The following is a 19,922-nucleotide window of genomic DNA, read 5'->3' on the forward strand; positions in this document are numbered from 1 at the left end:
ATTGAAAAAGGGAGACTAGAAATTCACAATTGTACATTAATATAGTTCTGTGCGATGTTTTCTTCTCACATCGTTTATCAGCTTCCGCCATTGTGTGTCGTGTTGAACTATTTGCCTTTTCTTGTTGCGTGATATGAGAACGCTTGGTGACTGAATTATGAATCTCACAACTTCCAACAGTATGATGCACGAATTAAAGCAATCGTCATTTAAGCTGTAACCGAAAATCTATTTGTTTTTACGAACTCAGCAAATTTTGCAGTAGAACTTTTACCATTGTATAGACAGAAGTATATTCCGTTAATTGTATTTTTTCAATTGCTTACATGTAATGCGGAAAGTTTTGTGAATATAAATAGTTTACAGTTTCTTGCTTGATTGGAATTGACAAATTCGTTCGACACACATTCGGGAACATCGCTGAAGGTGGTAGGGAGAAGATGCATGATCGTGATGGTAGTAGAAATGAGGGTATTGCTTGACAAGCTTTGTATAAAATTATTATCTAAATATGTTAGACGGTTTATCGCTAAGGGGAGATAGTGGTAAGGGTAACAAAAAGCAACATAAATCACATAGAGAAACAGAGGGATATCATTAAGTTAATGAATGCTTACGCTTAGTGTGAGAAAATGAAATCAGTTTAAAAATAAAATTATCTGCACGAATGGTAAATTTTGGATGGTAATAATTAGTGGGAAGGTTAACTAGTAAACATGATTAAAGCTCGATGTTAAAACGACTCTAGAACCAGTGGAAGACTGTAGTGCGTTTTGTTCAAAAGAATAATCAAAACGATACTGGATTAAGCCGACCATGAATTATTTGGGAACCATTCGCGAATGGGAATTCGACGCGAAGCAATTCTCTTACACACGTTAGTTACATTCTCTCACAAACACAAAAAGATGCCGGGAAATGGTATAAGCGAATGATTGTCAACATAACATTAGACTGATAGTGATCATTGGCCTCTTTGTTTGTTACGTTATTCATTAAAGTCTATGTTGCCCTATCGTGGGCAATATTAATTTTCCTGCTTTGCTTCTTTTTGTAACATAGCCTAGGGTACATTATCGTATGGAAAGTGGTTCATGTATAGGTAGAGGTCCCTTGATCTTGTACAATAGATGGATGCTGCAGTACGGAATATGAAGAACCTCACAAAACAATAGTATATGATAAGTGCACAGTGACGCTGTTATGGTTAAGAAAATGTGCAGGTAAATGGCTTTTCTCGACAAAAGCTGTTAAATAAAGAAACAAACAATGAAGGTAATGCGGTTGTTATCTTTTGGTGAAATATCATTCGAAGATTAAACGGGTATACATTATGAATATATAAATATGTCTTATGCAGATTTTACGTTCTTGCTCAAAACAATTTGATAGATATCAAATTTTCACAATTGAAATAGATGCAAAAATGGTGATGAAAAACTATACATTACTTTTGATTGTTGTTCTGGCTTAATCAATAACAAGTATACCTCCGTTGTGCACAAAGAACTAAACAAAACTGAGATAAAAACTTTAATGATACATTTGAGATGCTGGTGGTCTGGTAGCAGCATGCATGAATTCACACTAAATAAGGTAAATGTTTGTGTATTTCGGTTCTACGATACGGGTATGGTTCTTATGACTATGCTAACCACAGTTTCGTTTCGCAGCGTATAGCGATTAGCGTATTTAGTGTCGTAATGGGCTTTTGATAATCTAAAGTATTTTCGGATGACTAATATTGTGGAAATCTAAATCAACGAACGTTTTATGTATTTTATGGTGATCGAAGGAATTTAGATTTACCATACGTAGACGATCAAAACACGCCAACGGGTGCCATTAGGAGAAATGGAAATAGCAAATTCTGGCTAATTATTTATTATAACAAACATATCTTATAACTAAACGGCGTACGTCAACTTGCATGACGCAAATTCATTTCCATGCGGTTGCGAATACAACCGACATAAGCGATTGCTGCTCAAAAATGGGCAATTAGCTGAGTAGTCATACAAAACAGTACATTGTATAAATTGTGTTGTGTACTATATCGTGAAACGTTCATTGGTAACGATTTAGCTTGAATGAAGATAATGAGCCAGCTAAGCGTTCGATTTGTCAGTGTTAAGAGCCGCTAGCTCGTGATTAAGCTGTTCAATAGGTACTTCCCGCCGAAATACAGCTTTGTAGGCAAAGGCAGTCAGAAAAGCAGCCCCAAGCGGGCCGACCCAGTAAATCCAATGTGCATTGTACACTCCGTTCCACAGGACCGGGCCTACAGAACGGGCAGGGTTCATACTTGCGCCGGTGTAAGGTCCCTAAAATTTGTAATTAAAATTGTTATTTTGTGTTATTACTCATAGGTTATTAAAGTTTACATACCGCTGCAACGGCTAGCGCTCCGACAGTGAAACCAAACTTGAGGGCAACCGAATCGTGATGCTTTGCGTTGCGAGGATCCCAGACACCACAGCAGACTAAGATCAATACCATTGTAGCAACAAATTCAATGCCAACAGCCTGCATGTTAGAGATGGCGCTGTTCGGCTGTGTTACGCAGAATCCGGCTCCATGTGCTAAGGCTGTTTCGAACACATCTCCTGGAGTCAGCAGCTTTAGGATGCCGTAACCCATAAAGGCACCAATGCATTGAGCTACACCATACGCCAAGGCCATCTTTATAGGGAATAGATTGAAATACATGAGTTTAGTGTTTATTTTACGAATTGAACCAGATACAGATACAAATACAGATTGAAATAGTTTTAATAATGACATCTGATTATAATACATACCTTGGTGGAAACTAATTCGTACACCCATGCAGCAGCGGTAACCGCTGGATTTAAGTGGGCCCCGGATACGCAACCGAAAACTTGTACAACGATCATTACTATTAGACCAAAGTTAATGCACAATTCAAAATGCGAAGGAGTGTGGCCTAATCCAGACACGCATCCCATGCAACCAAGCATCACCAACAATCCTGTGCCGATCAGCTCGGCCAGAAAGACTGAAATATTGTCGAGGGTTGACTTTTTCATTGTGCTGTTCTGTAATGAGAAAACGTAGGAGGGAAACGATCATGTATTAGTTATTTTGATAAATAATGTGTTTGAAATGTGTTTAATAATCCTTCACCCTTCACTTGTTGTAGAAGGGCTTTTTTGAAGTATATGATACCAATAATGTTCACCAATCTGTGCAGTTCAGAATTGCCATCTGCCTTATCAGTAGTAAGTAGCAGATAAAGTAGCAGTAAGTAGCAGTTTGAGCTGCTGTTTCTGCACTGGTTTATGGCTTGGTATGGTTCATGTTTATGGGGTTGTAAAAGATCTTTGCCGTTGTCTCATCAAGTACGAATGAGCTGTGTGATTTTTAATTTCCCGTTTGATTGTTTCCGTAATGGAAAGATTTGAAATTAGACAACTTTATACTTATTAAGATAATAATACAACTGAATTTTCGGTGGTACGATATTTTTAATATACGATATTTTATGACAATCTACTACTTCTAATACTACGTGACACATATGGCATTGGCCCGATTGCTGTAAACATAAGTCACTGCAGTCAAGTGGTAATGTTTGTTTAGATAACCACAAGTTAAACATTACGGGAACCAAGAATCACATGTTATTGAGCTAGGTAGCTTTATATCTCCAGTGGCGTTACAGTTGAAGTAGACCAACGTCGTAAGTGGATGTACCAGGGCCAGGGCCTCGTGATTTTGCTCGTTGTAGATAGGAAAGTGTGGAAAATCTCCCAGTGGTCAAACTGTCATGTATTGCTTTGTATATTTGCCTGATTCTTTATCTACCCGGTTGAAACTAGTGTTATTGCATATGTTTTAAATGTGTGCATGTCAAATGAGCCGTTGTAAAGAAACATGCGCAAGAAAGAGATTAGCTGTTCAAATTCTTCCGTTACGCTCTACCGCTACTGCACTTGTGCCGATGTCTTATCGAAACGGTTGTCCCTAAAATGTAACAGAAATCTGATCGGTCAGCAATGCGGTATCAGTTTGTTATCGGAAGACGATAAATTGAACAAGAACAATCCTGGTACAACCTTTGTACAGTCGTTTCTTGTTGCTGTTATGACGCTAGGTTCGACTTTTTCGTTACTCTTGTAGATAGATTTGAATGAAAGGTGACGTAATATGATCGATGAAAGTGAACGATGAATGTTTTGTTTTGTGGATTGTACAATTCGAGCAAAGTATGACGTGCGTTTGATATGGTTGTATGAAGGGTTATCGGAGGAGAACGCTTCACTGGTGCTGCGTTACGACCTCGAAGGTTAGATTCGAATGCTAGATGAGCATTATCTGTTGTGAAGAGTCGCCGCATTCTTGGGCAGGCATTTGGAACCGGACCAGGACCTGTAGGATCGGATGATGTGCGAGTTATCAGTTTTATATTTAGGACTTGACGTATGCATCACTAATGACCAATTCAAATGAGTGAAAACTGGATTTTGAAATTCAAACTACTAGTGGAACTAGTTGCGATGCGTCGGTTACAATGTTGTAAAACAGTTGCCGGTGTGGACTTGGACACAGCACTCGACGACAATCACTTGTATGTACAATTAATCGTCCCGTTAGAAGGAGCAATGATAATATATCAAACGTTGTTTAATGCGTGCTGAATTAGAAATACTTCTACAGTGGAATGATGTAGCTCTATCGGATGCGAGTACTATACCACTTTGAACATGTATTATATATGCAATCATAGATTGTTTTTCGAACTTTGCAATGCAAAGGCAGAAATGCAACCGTGTTTCACATTGTCGTCATAATTTTACATATTTTCACCAATCCAAGGGTAGTTCCAATGAATTTGTAAAGAAAAGGTCTAATCTGTTGAGCAGGCAGCAGTATTTACGTAACATTTTCAAGAATATTTTTGTACTCCTCTTCCCGCCAAATCCGCCGCCTTGTGCCATTAATAAAAAAAGTGCAAACTTTGTTGTAACGTTTACTGTTTGCTTTGAAGGTAGAGTGTTGGTAGACCGTAATGTATTATCTTTAGTTTTTTCTTTTGTTTTTGAATAAAGTACTTCCGTATCGTAGGCCCATGCAATGAAGGAAAATGGATTTGGTTGCATCGGTGTTTGAAATCAACGTAATGCACGTTTTGCAGTGATCTGACGACGATGATCGCATCTGCGTTGTTTAAATTTCACTTGACACCATAACTGACAACCTTCCTTTTACTGGGTATTCGTTTATTATGGTTTTTCTATCGTGTTTTTTTTAAATCCACCCAATCTCATCCGAGCTAATGTTCTCGACGCTGTTGGCGTTGGTTCACTATCGCGTGGCCTTTTTACCCTTGGGTCATCGACGAACAAACATTGTGGCGATGTGAAAATGTAAATAGCTGGTATACTTGTGGTAAAAAAATCACCCGTGCACTCGTGAATCGATTGAATTGTAATTGTGTAAATGCTTTCACCGGTACGATTCGACATTGTCGCCATTTAAAATCAAAGTCATTGCCAATGGCTGTAGCGCGAGAGGTTTTACCTGCTCGTTGATTTACCATTTGGGACGGTTGTGTAGTTGTCAAACATTTTTATTCAATATAATTTTAAAACTGTTGAGAATAGGGTTTGTACACTAGATCCACAGTAATAAATACACTTTCGTAACAGGAAATATTTAAATTGTTGTAGTAAAATTTCTACGACAAAACTTTGGAAACTCACCGTAAAAGGAGCAATGGGAAACGTGATCACTCGTGGCAATAACAGAAATCACTGATCGCGAAGAAGCTGCTGTTCGGAGATGAGATGTGATGCAACCAGGATTCGTCGAAGCGTCGACGACTTGCGGCTAGAACTGCTAGCGAGTTCGACGCCACGAGCAAACTGATAGCCGTCTTCGCACGATGCCGCTGAAAACCCGCTTTGCTGAGGGGAACGTTGCTGATAAGTGGTACATACACCTTTTGTTGCCGTCGATGTCGTCGACGGTTGCGTTAACGCCATGCTTTCTTAATCTGCCGTGGATTCGAGTACCGGAGAACTACTGTTTGGTCGCGTAAGTATTGGTAAGAACGGTTTGGTTTCCTCCTTTTGCTCTAGGGATAAGGAGTGTAGCTGGGATGCAAGGCTAACGCACTGCTGACACAAATGTGTGACCTCGCGGAGAATTGTGCGTGCGTGGAATGTAAGCGTCCGTCGGCAGGGTGGAGGCCTGCAAGCGTTGCTGAGCTTGAAAGAGTTGTGTGGGGAGACAGGAGTGTAAGACGTAATGCTGGAATATTTTTAGAATGTCTAGCTTGGTGAACTTCGGTCAATACACGTACTGCTCGTGTATATTATGTTTGTTGTGTTATAAAACATTTGGTAGATGCATGTACTGTTTAGTTCGGATTATGTTTCATCGTTGAGGGTGAAAAGTATTTGCAGACCGAGGTTGTTATGAATGTTAGTTAAATACGCTTCTGCTTTGGGTTTAGGCGTTGAGAAGAGATACATATTTGGTGTGATACAATTTCTGCGCAAGATGTAATAATTATTTAGGAATACATTTAATATATGAACAAAATCACGATTATGTTCAATTCATGAATATGTTTTGTATGTATGGATTGATGAAATGGATGTGATCAGAGTGTGAATAAATTAGAGATAATTTAAACCAACTGAGGTATTAAATTTTAGTTTCGTTACATGTATTCAGCATTCCTTATACTTATCGATGGAAATTCTAATTTGTGGGAAGCAAATAAACTAAAATTCCTAAAAATAGTATTACAGATTAGTCGACCTTCTACAGGTACGGATCATTATGCTCATGAGCTCAAAATTCTATAAAAAAAACCAATGCGTTGATAGCTATAACATAACTTTGTTTAAGCGGCGGTATCTGGTTAAACCATTTAATTGTTCCAATTATTAAATGTCGCTCTTACCAATAGAAAAGCATGGGTGAAATTTAGAAATAGTAAAAATTTGTCAAACTGTTACAATAAAAAATAATAATTTAATTAAACATTTTAACTATAAAGATCAATGTTGACTGGAAACAGCTTTTGTCATAAATTTTATGTTGCTAAGCCGTGATAATTGATAAAAAATATATCAATATATTCATTATAAATACAAATACAGTAAATACATAAAATTTATGTACTTGAATCTGTCATGAATTTTTTACAACTTATTTTGTGCCTATTCCTTCCAAATTATTAGCAGAAATTTTGAATTGAGGAAGCAAAAAATCACGAAAATCCAAATGATAAAAGTAATCATATATGCTTTTTAATGATTTATTTTAAAATATCACCGAACAACAATCTTCAATTACGCCTTCAACACAAAAAAGTAATGAGAAGTTTTTTCGGATATGGACTTATCTTAAAGTGTTACAGTGGTATCTGAAAAAGTAAATTTAACTAAAAACAATACAAAACAAATCTGTAAAAACACGATTTCGTATAACTTTTCAACCATTATTAACTTTGAATAGAACACGTGTTGAAAAATATATTGCTGATTAAATGACCGATGTGAAGGTGAGCATGAACCATTGTGCCAAATATATCACTTTCGAGTGGATTCTTCTCACTTGTCGAATTTTCGGTCAGGTTCGACCGCTTCAGGGTTGGTCGATCAATTGAGGATTCAAATTCAAAATGTAACCGCTGGAAAGACGGGTATTCAATGACAAAATCGATTTCGAGAAAAAATCCATACCGAACCCCCGTAGCAAGGACTGACTACTCGGCTACTTGGTAAAAATAAATCGATACGGCCGGCAAAATAATAAAAAAATGATAAAATCGACAAAAATTGCAGACCCGAATAAAATAATTGGTTTCCATTTATAAGGTATGTAGAGAGACTCCGTGGTGTACAACAGGTATTACAAGAAATTGTGTTATTTAAATTGGTCCAGTGAGAAATTTGCTACAAGTATTTTGTACGCTATTCTTTTCTTAAAGGACTGCATATTATTCTCTTGAATGGATTTTAAAGTTTGTTGATGCCTTTTAACAGAAATACTGAATCCAAATATATATTGCTTATCGTAATTTCGTAGTGACATATTTATAAGCACGAATAAAAAAAACGTTTCCGAATTTATAAATAGTTTTTATTTCACTAAACATAACACTCAGACCTTTTTAAATTCCTGATTCCTTATTATGTACAACGCAAACGCATCCCTGTGGCGACTTAATTTGTAGTTCATCATCTCCGTGAATTTCTCTTCGAAAGATATACTTGTACGTTATAGGCATGATGATACCAGCCAGGGGAGGCCCCACAAAATAAATCTGTCAATAAAACAATTAACAATAATTAAAAATATGTTTTGGTGGAATATGCATGATGTTAAAATAATCGTCATGCTAATACCCATATTTTATGGTAGCTGTTGTTCCAAACACAAGGCGCCAATGTTCGGGCAGGGTTCATACTCGCACCGGTAGCGGGTCCTGCTGCAACAGAGATGGATGCTACGAGCAGCGCAAACTTCAGTGGTACCGAATCTTGATATTTGGCGTTCCGTGGATCCCAAACGCCACAACACGCCCAGATTAGAATACCGGTGACGATGAACTCTATTCCCAAGGCCGCCGATGTTGTAAGACTGGCATGTGGAGCCGTCACACAGGTCCCGTGACCATCAACTAGTGCTAGATCAAAGTAAGTCTGAGGAGCAACACCCATTAGCAATCCGTAACCGCACAAAGCGCCGGCAAACTGAGCCACAAAGTAAACTAGTACCATCTGAAACGGAGAGATATAATCATTTTGAAATTTATGGTTTTAAATCGTTAAATCTACAACTTACCATGCATGAAAGATCGCCGTAGATGTATGCGGCTATTGAAACAACGGGGTTGATGTGAGCACCAGAGACAACACCGAATGTAAGGATCACCACCATCACCGTAAAGCCAAAGATGAGGCCACGACTGAAGTTGCTTGTAATATTGTCGAAACCATCCAGACAGCCCATGCATCCAAGAAACATCAGTGTAGCCGTGCCAAAAAATTCTCCCAGAAACTTGGAAAAGACGATGAAGGACGACGTATTGGATACTAAAATAAAAATAGAAAATCTATACATTTTACTCAATCGCTAGTTTTATAAGCATAAAAAGTCAATTTTACTTCATTTCAGGAAATTAACAGTTAGGCTATGTGTTTGGAAACTATTTGAATCGTTTTGAACAAACCATACAACAAAATAGATTAACGAAATAATAATTAAAATTTTTTAAATAATACAAGACAATGTTTTTAAAATAATCAAACTATAGTAAAATAACTTAACTAAACTAAAATCAATCAAGTAGTGGCAAGAGGCGCTTATTTGATTGTAGATTACATCAATTAAACGTTAATTTATCAGACCAAACAATATGGTCACAAAAGTCCCGGCGCGTGGGGGATATAAAGTGTAATAATAATTTAAGTACCAGTTTACAGCGCAGTAATGCTTTAATATTATGACAACCATTCGGATTGCGATGTCTGTTCTCAAACAATAAAGCTTTTTAGTTTGATCGGGCATATAATCATACATAACGCTATATAAAGACGAGCGAGGTGTGACCGGAACAAATAACTTACAATATTTTCAATGTCGCACAAAATATAAATCCAATTTAAATGATGATATAGCAAAGCTAACACAGCGTAGTGATTGTGAAACGTATATTCAATGAAAGGGGATATTTCTATGAAAACTGTTATTAACTATTATGTATTAACTATAACTATTATAACTATATATTATTATTGATATTATTTAACTTCGTTATGCTAGTTTTTGTAGAAGGTAAAAATACATATTTTGTATGAAGAAACTCTGAGTTAGAATAGATACAAAGGGAAAACTTTGTCCTTTTGGTTCATTGTCTGAAGTACTGAAACGAGCCTCATTATTTTTAATGCTTTGACTGGTAATATTCGAAGCCGAAGTTTCAACCCAAACTTGTTGAAGTTGAACTTGAAGTAAACTTGTAACGCAGCCGAATTATTGAAATAATAATCACCGATCACAATAACCGCCATCATTCATCATTCGCGCTTATTAACAGGCAAGTATTTAAGGGTGTCATTTAAGCTATCGAAAGAGATATTGTTATCACGGATTAGGAGAAGTCTGTGGCCAAAATTGCATTACTTGCTATAATCGAAACGATGATATGTTTATCACTCAGGCAGAATATTGCACGAAAAGATAGGGAATGTTAGACTATCTTCTGACGAACAATTTTAGGTCTAAAGGACAAAAGTCAATTAACTTCAATATATTTAAGGAATTACTACTCAAAAGTTCCTCGGGGTTTTGTTACTCTCATTGCGCATTAACCATATACACCAATATCTATCTTATTTGTACCTATATTTGTAGCTATATTTGCAATTGTAATTTTTATGTACGGGGTACTTGTGTTTTTTTATCACAACTTACTCTTTGTGTGCCATGATGTTTGCAATTCCATTCTATTTTGAGCAGCATCTTCAATTATATGGATTCCGTTAGCTGATCCTTCACCATTGCTAGAAATCTGTTGTTGTTTCGATAATGTGTTGTGCGTCATCACCGCTATGCAATAGTTATGCGACTTAGACGGAAAGTCGATTAGAATACAATTATGTCACAATACGATTTGATTAACACTTGGAATTTTGAGTGGTTTTAGATTAAGCAACTTGACGATGCAATGCAGTTTCCTCTTATGCATCGATCGATACGTGAGTGGAAATATTATAAACTTAACAGGTCGAATGACCGAGTCGGACGAACGTAGCGTACTAACTGGTTTGGTAGCGCATCGTGGTGACTGCGTCAACTCAATGATTGAAGCTTATCTTTGCCGATAACAAGGTCAATCAACGAATCCGCTGACAAACGGAGGTAATTTCCGAAGGCTAATTTACCTATCGTAGCAGCGCACCGTGTCCGTTTTGAATACTTGCGGGTTAGTCAATTGCAGGCTACCCTCCGGGAGACTTGTTTTATTACGGTTTACTGCGACGCTTATGATACTATCTAAGAGGCTAGCAGGCTTGTCTGCGGGTTACATTAGTATAGGTTTGAAGCCAAACTCAAGGTACAGTTTTAGCACAATTGAGCTCTTGTTTTACATGGCCGTCCGCACAATTACATACAAAACTAGGAGTAGCTTTGTACTCTTGCCAAAAGATGTACCGATATATGGAAGCCATGAGAATGGAACCAATCGTAGGACCGACAAAATAAATCTGTAATAGATCAAAATAATGATGCAGATAAGCACACTTTGCGACTTGTTTAGCGTACCTACCCATAGTCCTTCGTAGGAATTGTTCCAGACAGCAGGAGCAAGGGAACGTGCTGGATTCATACTAGCTCCGGTAATGGGCCCGCCTGCAATCGAGAGACCCGCAATCAGCAAGGCATACTTGATTGGAACGGAATCACTATCTTTTTTATTGCGGGGGTCCCAGACGCCACAGTTCGTCCACACTAATATGCCCGTCAGCAAGATCTCTACAGCCAGGGCCATCCCAGAAGAAAGGCTACTGTGCGGCACCGTCACACAATGGCCATCTCCGTTCTCCAGAGCTTGTAGGTAATACTGCCATGGTGTGACTGCCCGTAATATGCCATAACCACAAAGCGCTCCAGCGAACTGAGCCGCAATGTATATTAACATTAGCTGTAGATGTGTAGCAAAGATTAAATTTGTTTTAGTTGCTTGGTACTATACAGGTAATTGTACATACTGACCGGAAAAGAGAGTGTACCATAGATATAGGCCGCTAGTGATACGACAGGATTGATAATCGCTCCCGAAGTAGCGCTGAAGGTAATGAACGCCATCATGACTACCATTCCGAAGGTGATCCCACGACTAACGTTGGTAGTGATGTTGTCGAACCCATCTAAACCTGCCATGCATCCGCCGAATAGCAACATTCCTGTACCGAAGAACTCAGCCAAGAATAGTGTAAACACTTTCCACAGTTGGCTGTGACAAACTGAGCAAGAATGAAGCAACGCGATCAAAGTAATTGATTAGAAACATTATATTAATACCGTTCGGTACCCTTACTGTATCAAGCTATTAAACATCAGTTCCACATTAATGAAAGTTAGCGTTCTAATGATTTACAATTATAAAGTAGATGATTCAAAAGTAACGATATGAACGATAACGGAATCTTGATATCCCGATTTGCAATCAGCAATTCGTGTAGTCGCTGAAAAATACTGTTAGACTGATAGGTGTGCTGAAATAATCGATAAGTCAAAATGATGAACGGTGGACCACAATGATGAGATTACCGTGTTTGAGCGCTTTGGTCATGGTGTACTGTTGAATGGAACAATTTGATAACTTACGTGACGCTTGGCGCCTTATTAGTTGACGTAATACGCAATGAGCGATATCGAGAAATCAAAAAGTTGCAAGTATAATTGACAGCAGATTAGCAGAGGCACGAGTCTGCTCTTCACTACTTGAGCAATATGATTTCATCATGTATATGTGTTGAAATGTAAAGTATTATCGAGTAATTCAGTAGCAGCACGAGCGTAAGATAAGAGTGATAAAACCATATCCCAGCCGGTACTTCAACAGCTTCAGGGTAAGCTAGGGCAAAAATGTACGATCAAAGAAACGCAAACGCGATGGTTTTGTAAACTGCTATGTGTGCTACGAGTGAAGAAAGGTTGATCAGTAAGAACAATATTTGCGACCTAATGCTGTACACTGCGTAGTAAAACAGAAAATCTAAATACTAATAACAAGTAATTCGTAATGTTTCCACTGACAAAGTGGAAAGCAAAAGCAAAGCAAAGTTGTTTGCTTGCTAATATGCAAAATATGGTAAGCCGACGGGGAAATATTATCTACTTTAAATAAACATATTCTCTTACATGATTTAATTTCCATAATAATCGAGAAACTTGAAATCGTCTCAACAGATCTCTTTCAGTTGCAATTAAATACTTTATTCACTACACTTGAAGTATGTGTCCGTACAGAATCTTAGAACAACTAACTGACCGGTGACAGCCAAAACGGCTACTGTGCCGTGCTGTTGAGTGTCCGAATAAGTATCACTGCAGGCTGGTACGCACTTTGCTTATCTGATGCTTAAGCTATATTCTTAATGCTGATACTTATGATAAATGTAATAAAAAAAAAACGTGCACACAAACGACGATGCTTGGTGCACATTATCTTATTCCGACGAAAGCAATCATGACGGTCAGACAAGATTACAAGTGTTTCGTATTTTCTCTAAATCCAGTAAAGTCAGAGTAAAGCTGCTTGTAGCCTTGAATCACGTTTCATGACCGTTTGTAATGTAGATGTCTACTTATTTGATACAAGCTGTTCGATAAATAGTATCCGTACCTCGTCTAAGCGACAGTACAACGTGTCGGTTCTGTGTCAATATCTTTTAGTGAAGGTTGATAATTTTGTAGGTCTGTAGGTCGGGCAGAATAGGTTTATATGAGCGTTGGATTTTTGGTGTATGAGTGGTAAGATTGTAAAATATTAAAAGCTTACTCAAGCTCACACAGCGAGATGCGAAGTGTAGGAGTTAATGACCTGATAAACAATATTGGACCATACATTTCGTTGTTTTGCATGATGTTGATGTAGATGTTGTTATCTGAGGAGTTGCTCTCTTTGAAGGTTCCACTAAAAGGTATTAAATTGTAAATGACGTGCAACGTGTACGTTTGCTGTCAGTGTTGTTTTTCTGCTATTATTTTGGGTGAAATAAACATTCGGTGGATGCTCGTCAAAGGAGATATAGAATAGAACTGTTGAATTATAAAATTATACAAAGTGTTGCTTTATTGATATTTAGTGATGGTCCACAAGGTGTATCGTTTGAATTAGATGTTCAGTATACAAATTGCCATGTCGTTCCGCAAAAAAGTGAGTTTGCTAACACGTGCAGCATCAATTGGTGCAGTTGGTTATGTTGTTTTGTGAAACATGAACAAGTTTGTGCATAATGTCTAATCAACACAATCAGTTACACTCGTTTTGTGCGATGTCCGATAAGTTCACGGTAAATTATTGCAATGTAAACTGAAAATTATAGTGACTAGCCTGCAGCTCTATTTTCTCCGAAAGAAAATCCTATCGTAAGCGCTTTTCTGTGTTTTCTCAGGCACTTGCTTGGAGGGTACGGCGCTGATAAAACCATCCGATCCACGATCGTTTTCTAGTTCATCAAACTCCAAACTCTGACTATCGCGTTCTTCTGCTGATTCTTGTTCCTCATAAGGATTGTTCTCAGATCGTATAAAGGTGGATCGTTTGGGAAGTGTTGGTGATTTGGGAATTTTCCTGCTATTGGGTCCACTTATTGGTCCTCCTTTCAAACTACCGTACCCACTGTCTTGTATGCTACTCTTTTTATCAAAAAATCCGTGGCGATTGATCTCTGTCGCTGGTACCGTCACTGATGCAACCGTATTAAATGCCTCCTTCACAAGACCGTGCGTAGCTGCGAGAAGGCTTGGTTTGCCAGAGTTCGTCGTAATTGAATGTCCATTAATGTTTGGTGAAGACCAGTTATTGTTACTATCCCGCGCGTTAATTGATCCCATTTCACTTGGCCCGACCTGAACTGTTCCAGTACGTGGATCGATATGTTTATGTGATGCTTCCTTAACGGTCGAATTGATCTTTTTCTCTGCTCGTTCAAGTGCTGCAACGGAGGACACGTGTCCGGGGACGGCCGTTCGTGAAACGGTCGATGAGGGTGTAGCCGAACCCGAGTCATCTTCCTCTTCCTCCTCTACGATCACCGACGATTGGATCCAGTCTCGTATGCGGTTTTTCTTTGCGGCACGATCGACGGTTGTCTCGATACCGCATTGTGCCAGTGTCCCTAGAAGTTTATTTTTTTCCTCCACGCTGCTGTGAAACGAGTACATCGAGGGACACAATTCATCTGGTTCATTTTCAGCCATTTCCTTTTCCGCTGTTTTACCAAGCCACCGGTCATCGAGATACTTTTGTAAATCACTCAGCGTTTTTAGCCGTCGATCCGACCGGGGATCTAGAAACTTCTTAAAAAGCTTGCACGCCCTAGCCGAAAGCAGTTTAAACAGCTTTGGACAACGCTTCATCGGGAACGTAAGAGTTGCCTGGTGCCATTGCTGGTAACGATTATATCGTGGATCATCTAGAGACGCTTTTTGCCAGGGTAAACAGCCTGTGAGACATACAAAGCATACTATGCCAAACTGCCACACATCGTGAGCCGTATCAGTCCTGGATGTGAAAATGGAACCAAAAACAAATTGACAGTTGTAATCAGACTGCGCAGTTATCGAATGGGTACTTACTCACTTGTATTTATCATCCGTTTTCACTAGCAACACTTCCGGAGGACTGTACGGAAGCCATTCGTTACGCCTCAGTACCTCCTCGCCGAGTTTCCTTGATTCGCCAAAGTCACACAACTTGATGCGTGCAAAGTCTGAACGAAACACCAACACATTGTCCAGTTTGATATCGCGGTGGATAAGGTCTCTGAAAAACAATATAGCATTGGCGACTATTAAGTAAGTGCTGGCGGAAAAGAGGATTGTTATTGTTTTCTTACTTTTGATGAATGTAATCGACCGCTGACGCAAGTTGTCTGGCAACACGCTTTGTGTGTAGCTCACCAATCCCACTGTCCGAAACATTTGATGTTAGGTCTCCTGCAAAAATGTTGAAACACATCAAAGAGAACCTTGAGCTCCGTTGCACTTTAGCGCTTAAGTGTAGCATTACCTAATGGTGCATATTCCTGCGTGAATACGTAGAATCCGGCCGTTTCAAAAGCGACATCATAAGTGGTAACAATATTTTTATGCTGCCCGAGCATAAGACTGAAGTGAAATTCCTTGTAAAAATCTGTCAGTGAGACGAACGGTTTGGGTAGCAGTTTCAGTACCATCTCCGTGTCGGTAGCACGATGCTCTACGAGCAATATTTTCCCAAACCATCCTTCACCGACAATTTGTAAGATGTCAAACTCGTCAGACAAGACTACTTTATCTAGTTCGAACTCGCGAACTTTGTGGATGCTTCCACTAGATTTCTTTGAAGATGCCATGTATGTCGATGTTTTGTAATTCACTAACTAAGATAACAGCACAAAGCTAGGCTGGAGACCTCATTTTGTAATCATTATTTTGATACTTTCACGTTGTTAGCTGCTATTGAATAGAGTTATAAAATGAGAAAGGTAAGAAGAAACATGAATAAAAAATATGAACAAAACGAAACAGAAACTGAGATTTTATCGTTTATTTATCAAAAACCGCGTTGTAAGCTATCTGAAGGACAAATTTAATTACGTTGCACACAACTATGTACCGAAATAAACATACGCACCGGCAAGCAGACCGTTGATCACAACGGGCAACATCAAACGGTGACAGTGAGAGAGAGAGTACAGGAAATTTAATACTCTCATGTGATTGACAATTTTATGACATTTTTTTTAAAATTTTGTCACCGTTTTCCACTGTCACATAAATAGATAATTGGAGATCAATTGATGGAAGTGTCTGATTTCAGATTGATGGATCATATTCTATATTGCACACATTTGGGGAACCCTTGTTTGATATGTTTTCCTACTCCGATCTAGAAACGCATCTCACTTACACAGGAAAAGATCCTGTAGTCTGTACATATTTTTGTCGTTGCAATGCTGTATAATATTCCATGTCAAATGAAAACTGTTTATTTTTAGGTCGTTCCAATGCGAATGTTCATAGATTATTGATATGGGACGAGCGACATGATCGGAGCTAACAGGTGATCGTGGCATATGTTTGTGTGCCACGGCTTATTTTTAAACCCTCAATACATTGACGGTTATCTGTTATTCGTGCTGTTTATCAAGGTATGGTTGTTTCATTGCTTTGATTTGTGTTTGCGATCGGTTTGAAGGCTGACATCTTTTTTTCTGAGGCTTATGTGATAAGAGTTACTTAAACAAAACGCCATAACATTGAAATCGTGGATTTTTGTAAAAGATGATTTATTGCAGTGGGTTAAGCGATATGCCACAAACTTCTCACGATTGCATAGAGGAAATTCTATAGAATGTGATTAATCTTAAATCACTTGACTTAAACTCGTTTATTAAATAATTAAGCTCGACAAGTGAATCGCAGTTCATAAATCTGATAAGCAGCAGTTGCAACTTAATCTCTACGATTACAAAAGAACTAGTCATACCATAGGAATTTGTATATGTTATTGCATCGAAGCGAAACACAACAATAACATTTGAATGAAAATCAAACTTAAATTGCACATTTTATCATGTTGAGTCTCACTTCAAATGCGTTTCGGTTTGTGGTGGATGGACCCAGTTTGGACGTCTTGTTAATTTACAAGTTAAAATAACGCTAATTTATCGAGTTGTTGATAAAAAAACTTGATGTCGTACGTATTGTTTGGTTTTCATATCTCATTGTTACAATCGTTTAATTTGTCCTTCAAATGAAGAAGAAAGTATTTTTTTCATTACGGAAATGAAAATGAATCATACCCGATTTGTAACCAAAATATAAAAAAAAAATAATTTTTCACTTACTCTGTGTTATGTATGCGTGTTTTAAGTAAGTGGTACGTAACTAGCAAATACTTTAATAATTTACACTCTCACTTCAACACATGTTCCAAAAGAGTATTTTGCGAAAACTGAACACTTCTTAACTTGTACTCTATGATCATCATTGTATTCACATAAAACTATCACGCATCTCTACACGTATTTAGCTCTTGTACAAATTTTGATCGTAGCACTAGATTTCAAACGGAGGTTTGATTAAGAGACTTGGACATCATGTTTGCGTAGTACGTTTGGTGTTTCATTTTTCATCACTTCCGGGACAATAATTAACCTGAGTTTTTAGTCACTTACACAGCACATTTTTGGTAGTATTCACTGTGCAGTATCTTGTTGTTACAAAAAAATCCATTACTCCTCCCAGATATAGGGTGTGGTTTGTTACTATACTGGGAAAACCAGCTCTATCGACGAAACGGAACACCGTTCATATCGTATCCAAGTGATTTTTCATCACATCAACAGCAAGTGCCGTTGTGGTTGTAATTGCAAACGTGGAAATGTTGGTATCGTTTTGACATTAAACCATCTCATGGGCCCTGTTTTCACGAGGCAGAATGATACCTGCTGTGCGGCTGCAGCTGTGGTTGCCTCGAGCTAATGATTTTCTAAATTTATATATCACTAGATTTTTACACAACGTTGTTCGCACGGGCCGGCGTTACCGAGAGAGAACTGGCGATGGTCGCTTTGGAAGATAACTTTAGCAACCTAATATAGCCAATCTTTATCAGATCGTCAATTGGCATTCTCTATTAGGTATATTGAAGTAACTTGCCAAATGGAAGTGGCTTCATTCTTAGTTTGCACTATAAACGGTCGACGAATAGTTTAAAACGTCAGTTATCGGATAAACGATGAGTATAACTGAGTATGATGTTGATCGCGATCATGGCGGCTCGGCAGTATGGTGTGTTTCGCTCACAAACTCGGATGGTGAATAAATACTCTCCATGTAGTGTTTCGCTCTCATCGTAAGCTATTTTTGAAAGTCGTATCGATTCGTATTTCAACACTTTCCTTCGTGCAAGTGCATTTGAACCGAGAAGAAATTCATTAATTTACGCTATACCATGCGGAAGTAGGTGATCATAAACAATACTTAGCTTCTTGTTATGTAGACTGAGGTAATCGTTAGATTTTAGTTAAAAAAGCAGGATCACACTGCAACAGCAGCAGTACTTGATTTGTACCTTGTTTAATGACCAACGAAAAATCCCATTACAAACAAAGGTAGTCGCAGACTATTTTGAAGTCTGACAAACCGCTATCAGATGCCAGATGAAACTCATTGAAACGATGATTCTTTTTTGGCTAGAAGAATCTTGAAAATCTTGGCATTTTTTTCTATGATGAAAATTGAAATAGTTATCTTTCCTCCTTTTAGTGACACTGAAAGAACAGCGAGAAAGGACTATATGTCCCAAACATTGATAATTTTCTTTACGGGGAGAAGATATCAATTACTGACAACTTTTGATACCTTGTGTTTGGTTCAATTCGAGATTAAACAGGAATATCCTCTATCTTCCTTCTTGGCGTAACGACCTACTAGGTTATGCCTGCCATTTCTGGCTTATTGGACCTATTTTACATAGATTGACCGGATAGTTAGTCATGCGTACGGGGGATTGGTCCGCATGGGGTTTTGGTCCGTTTGTGTGAAGACCGGCGTCAATAGCATCATGGCACCGAAAGGAGCGACCCTGGAATATTCATAATTATCATTCAATTAAAATTTTTTGAAAGAATCAACTTCTTAAAAACTGTTGCGACCCCGTGGCATGATGGTAGCGGAGCCGCTCTTCACACGAACGGACCGGATTAAAATCCCATCCGGACCAATCCCCCGTAGCAAGGACTGACAATCCGGTTACGTGGTACAATAAGTCGATACGGCCAGGCCGTTCTAACCAAAAAAAAACATCCTAAACACAGTAACCGGATTCTGGTGGGGAGCACAACCATCCGATGTCCTGCGACAAGATAAGTCTACGGTACTATCAGCGTTGGAATGTGGATACATATGCTGATATTGATATCTTGATATCTGATATGATATTTTTGTAAACAAGTACGACTATATTGACAAAATGAACTAGTATTACTCCGATGGATCATCCTTTGATAAGAGCACAGGCTTCGGTGTTTTCAGCGAGACCACCTACTTTGACTTGAGGCAGCTACCACGTAGCGTGTTCACGGCTGAGCTTGTTGTAATTTTAATGCGCTATTCTTAAAAGCATCTAGCTCCCCTGTCAAGTACTTCTTATTTGC

At 38.4% G+C, this 19,922-nt stretch overlaps 3 protein-coding genes across 3 annotated transcripts; all 3 read right to left on the minus strand.

The window, feature by feature from the left end:
• Positions 1–1,799: 1,799 nt before the first annotated feature.
• LOC128296751 (uncharacterized) lies at positions 1,800–10,588 on the minus strand. Its single transcript, XM_053032238.1, has 7 exons — positions 10,459–10,588; positions 8,827–9,077; positions 8,388–8,762; positions 8,156–8,305; positions 2,802–3,059; positions 2,389–2,682; positions 1,800–2,324 (listed from the first exon to the last, which is right to left on the minus strand). The coding sequence occupies exons 1-7, from the start codon at positions 10,586–10,588 to the stop codon at positions 2,109–2,111; spliced, it is 1,674 nt and encodes a 557-aa protein (XP_052888198.1). The 3' UTR covers positions 1,800–2,108.
• A 508-nt stretch (positions 10,589–11,096) lies between these two features.
• Positions 11,097–12,340, minus strand: LOC128296762 (aquaporin AQPAn.G-like). The gene is made up of 4 exons (XM_053032249.1): positions 12,319–12,340; positions 11,761–12,011; positions 11,315–11,689; positions 11,097–11,252 (listed from the first exon to the last, which is right to left on the minus strand). The coding sequence occupies exons 1-4, from the start codon at positions 12,338–12,340 to the stop codon at positions 11,097–11,099; spliced, it is 804 nt and encodes a 267-aa protein (XP_052888209.1).
• Positions 12,341–13,870: 1,530 nt separating this feature from the next.
• LOC128297646 (serine/threonine-protein kinase meng-po) lies at positions 13,871–16,112 on the minus strand. The gene is made up of 4 exons (XM_053033327.1): positions 15,788–16,112; positions 15,615–15,714; positions 15,359–15,541; positions 13,871–15,280 (listed from the first exon to the last, which is right to left on the minus strand). Exons 1-4 carry the CDS (start codon positions 16,110–16,112, stop codon positions 14,116–14,118), a joined length of 1,773 nt encoding a protein of 590 aa, XP_052889287.1. The 3' UTR covers positions 13,871–14,115.
• Positions 16,113–19,922: the final 3,810 nt, after the last annotated feature.

This window comes from Anopheles moucheti, chromosome 2 (assembly GCF_943734755.1).
Source record: "Anopheles moucheti chromosome 2, idAnoMoucSN_F20_07, whole genome shotgun sequence".
Taxonomy (NCBI): Eukaryota; Metazoa; Arthropoda; class Insecta; order Diptera; family Culicidae; genus Anopheles; species Anopheles moucheti.

Excerpts from the sequence above, each read along its gene's own strand:
- LOC128296751 (XM_053032238.1), bottom strand. The coding sequence starts at position 10,588 with ATGACGCACAACACATTATCGAAACAACAACAGATTTCTAGCAATGGT. Across the intron at positions 9,078-10,458 it reads AACATCATGGCACACAAAGA|TATCCAATACGTCGTCCTTC; the intron begins GTAAGTTGTGAT and ends TTTTTATTTTAG. Across the intron at positions 3,060-8,155 it reads ATAATAAGGAATCAGGAATT|AACAGCACAATGAAAAAGTC; the intron begins TAAAAAGGTCTG and ends TTCTCATTACAG.
- LOC128296762 (XM_053032249.1), bottom strand. The coding sequence starts at position 12,340 with ATGACCAAAGCGCTCAAACACG. Across the intron at positions 12,012-12,318 it reads GACCAAAGCGCTCAAACACG|TTTGTCACAGCCAACTGTGG; the intron begins GTAATCTCATCA and ends ATTCTTGCTCAG. Across the intron at positions 11,253-11,314 it reads ATTCCTACGAAGGACTATGG|ATTTATTTTGTCGGTCCTAC; the intron begins GTAGGTACGCTA and ends GATCTATTACAG.
- LOC128297646 (XM_053033327.1), bottom strand. The coding sequence starts at position 16,112 with ATGGCATCTTCAAAGAAATCTAGTGGAAGCATCCACAAAGTTCGCGAG. Across the intron at positions 15,542-15,614 it reads GTCGATTACATTCATCAAAA|AGACCTTATCCACCGCGATA; the intron begins GTAAGAAAACAA and ends ATTGTTTTTCAG. Across the intron at positions 15,281-15,358 it reads AAAACGGATGATAAATACAA|GACTGATACGGCTCACGATG; the intron begins GTGAGTAAGTAC and ends TTTCACATCCAG.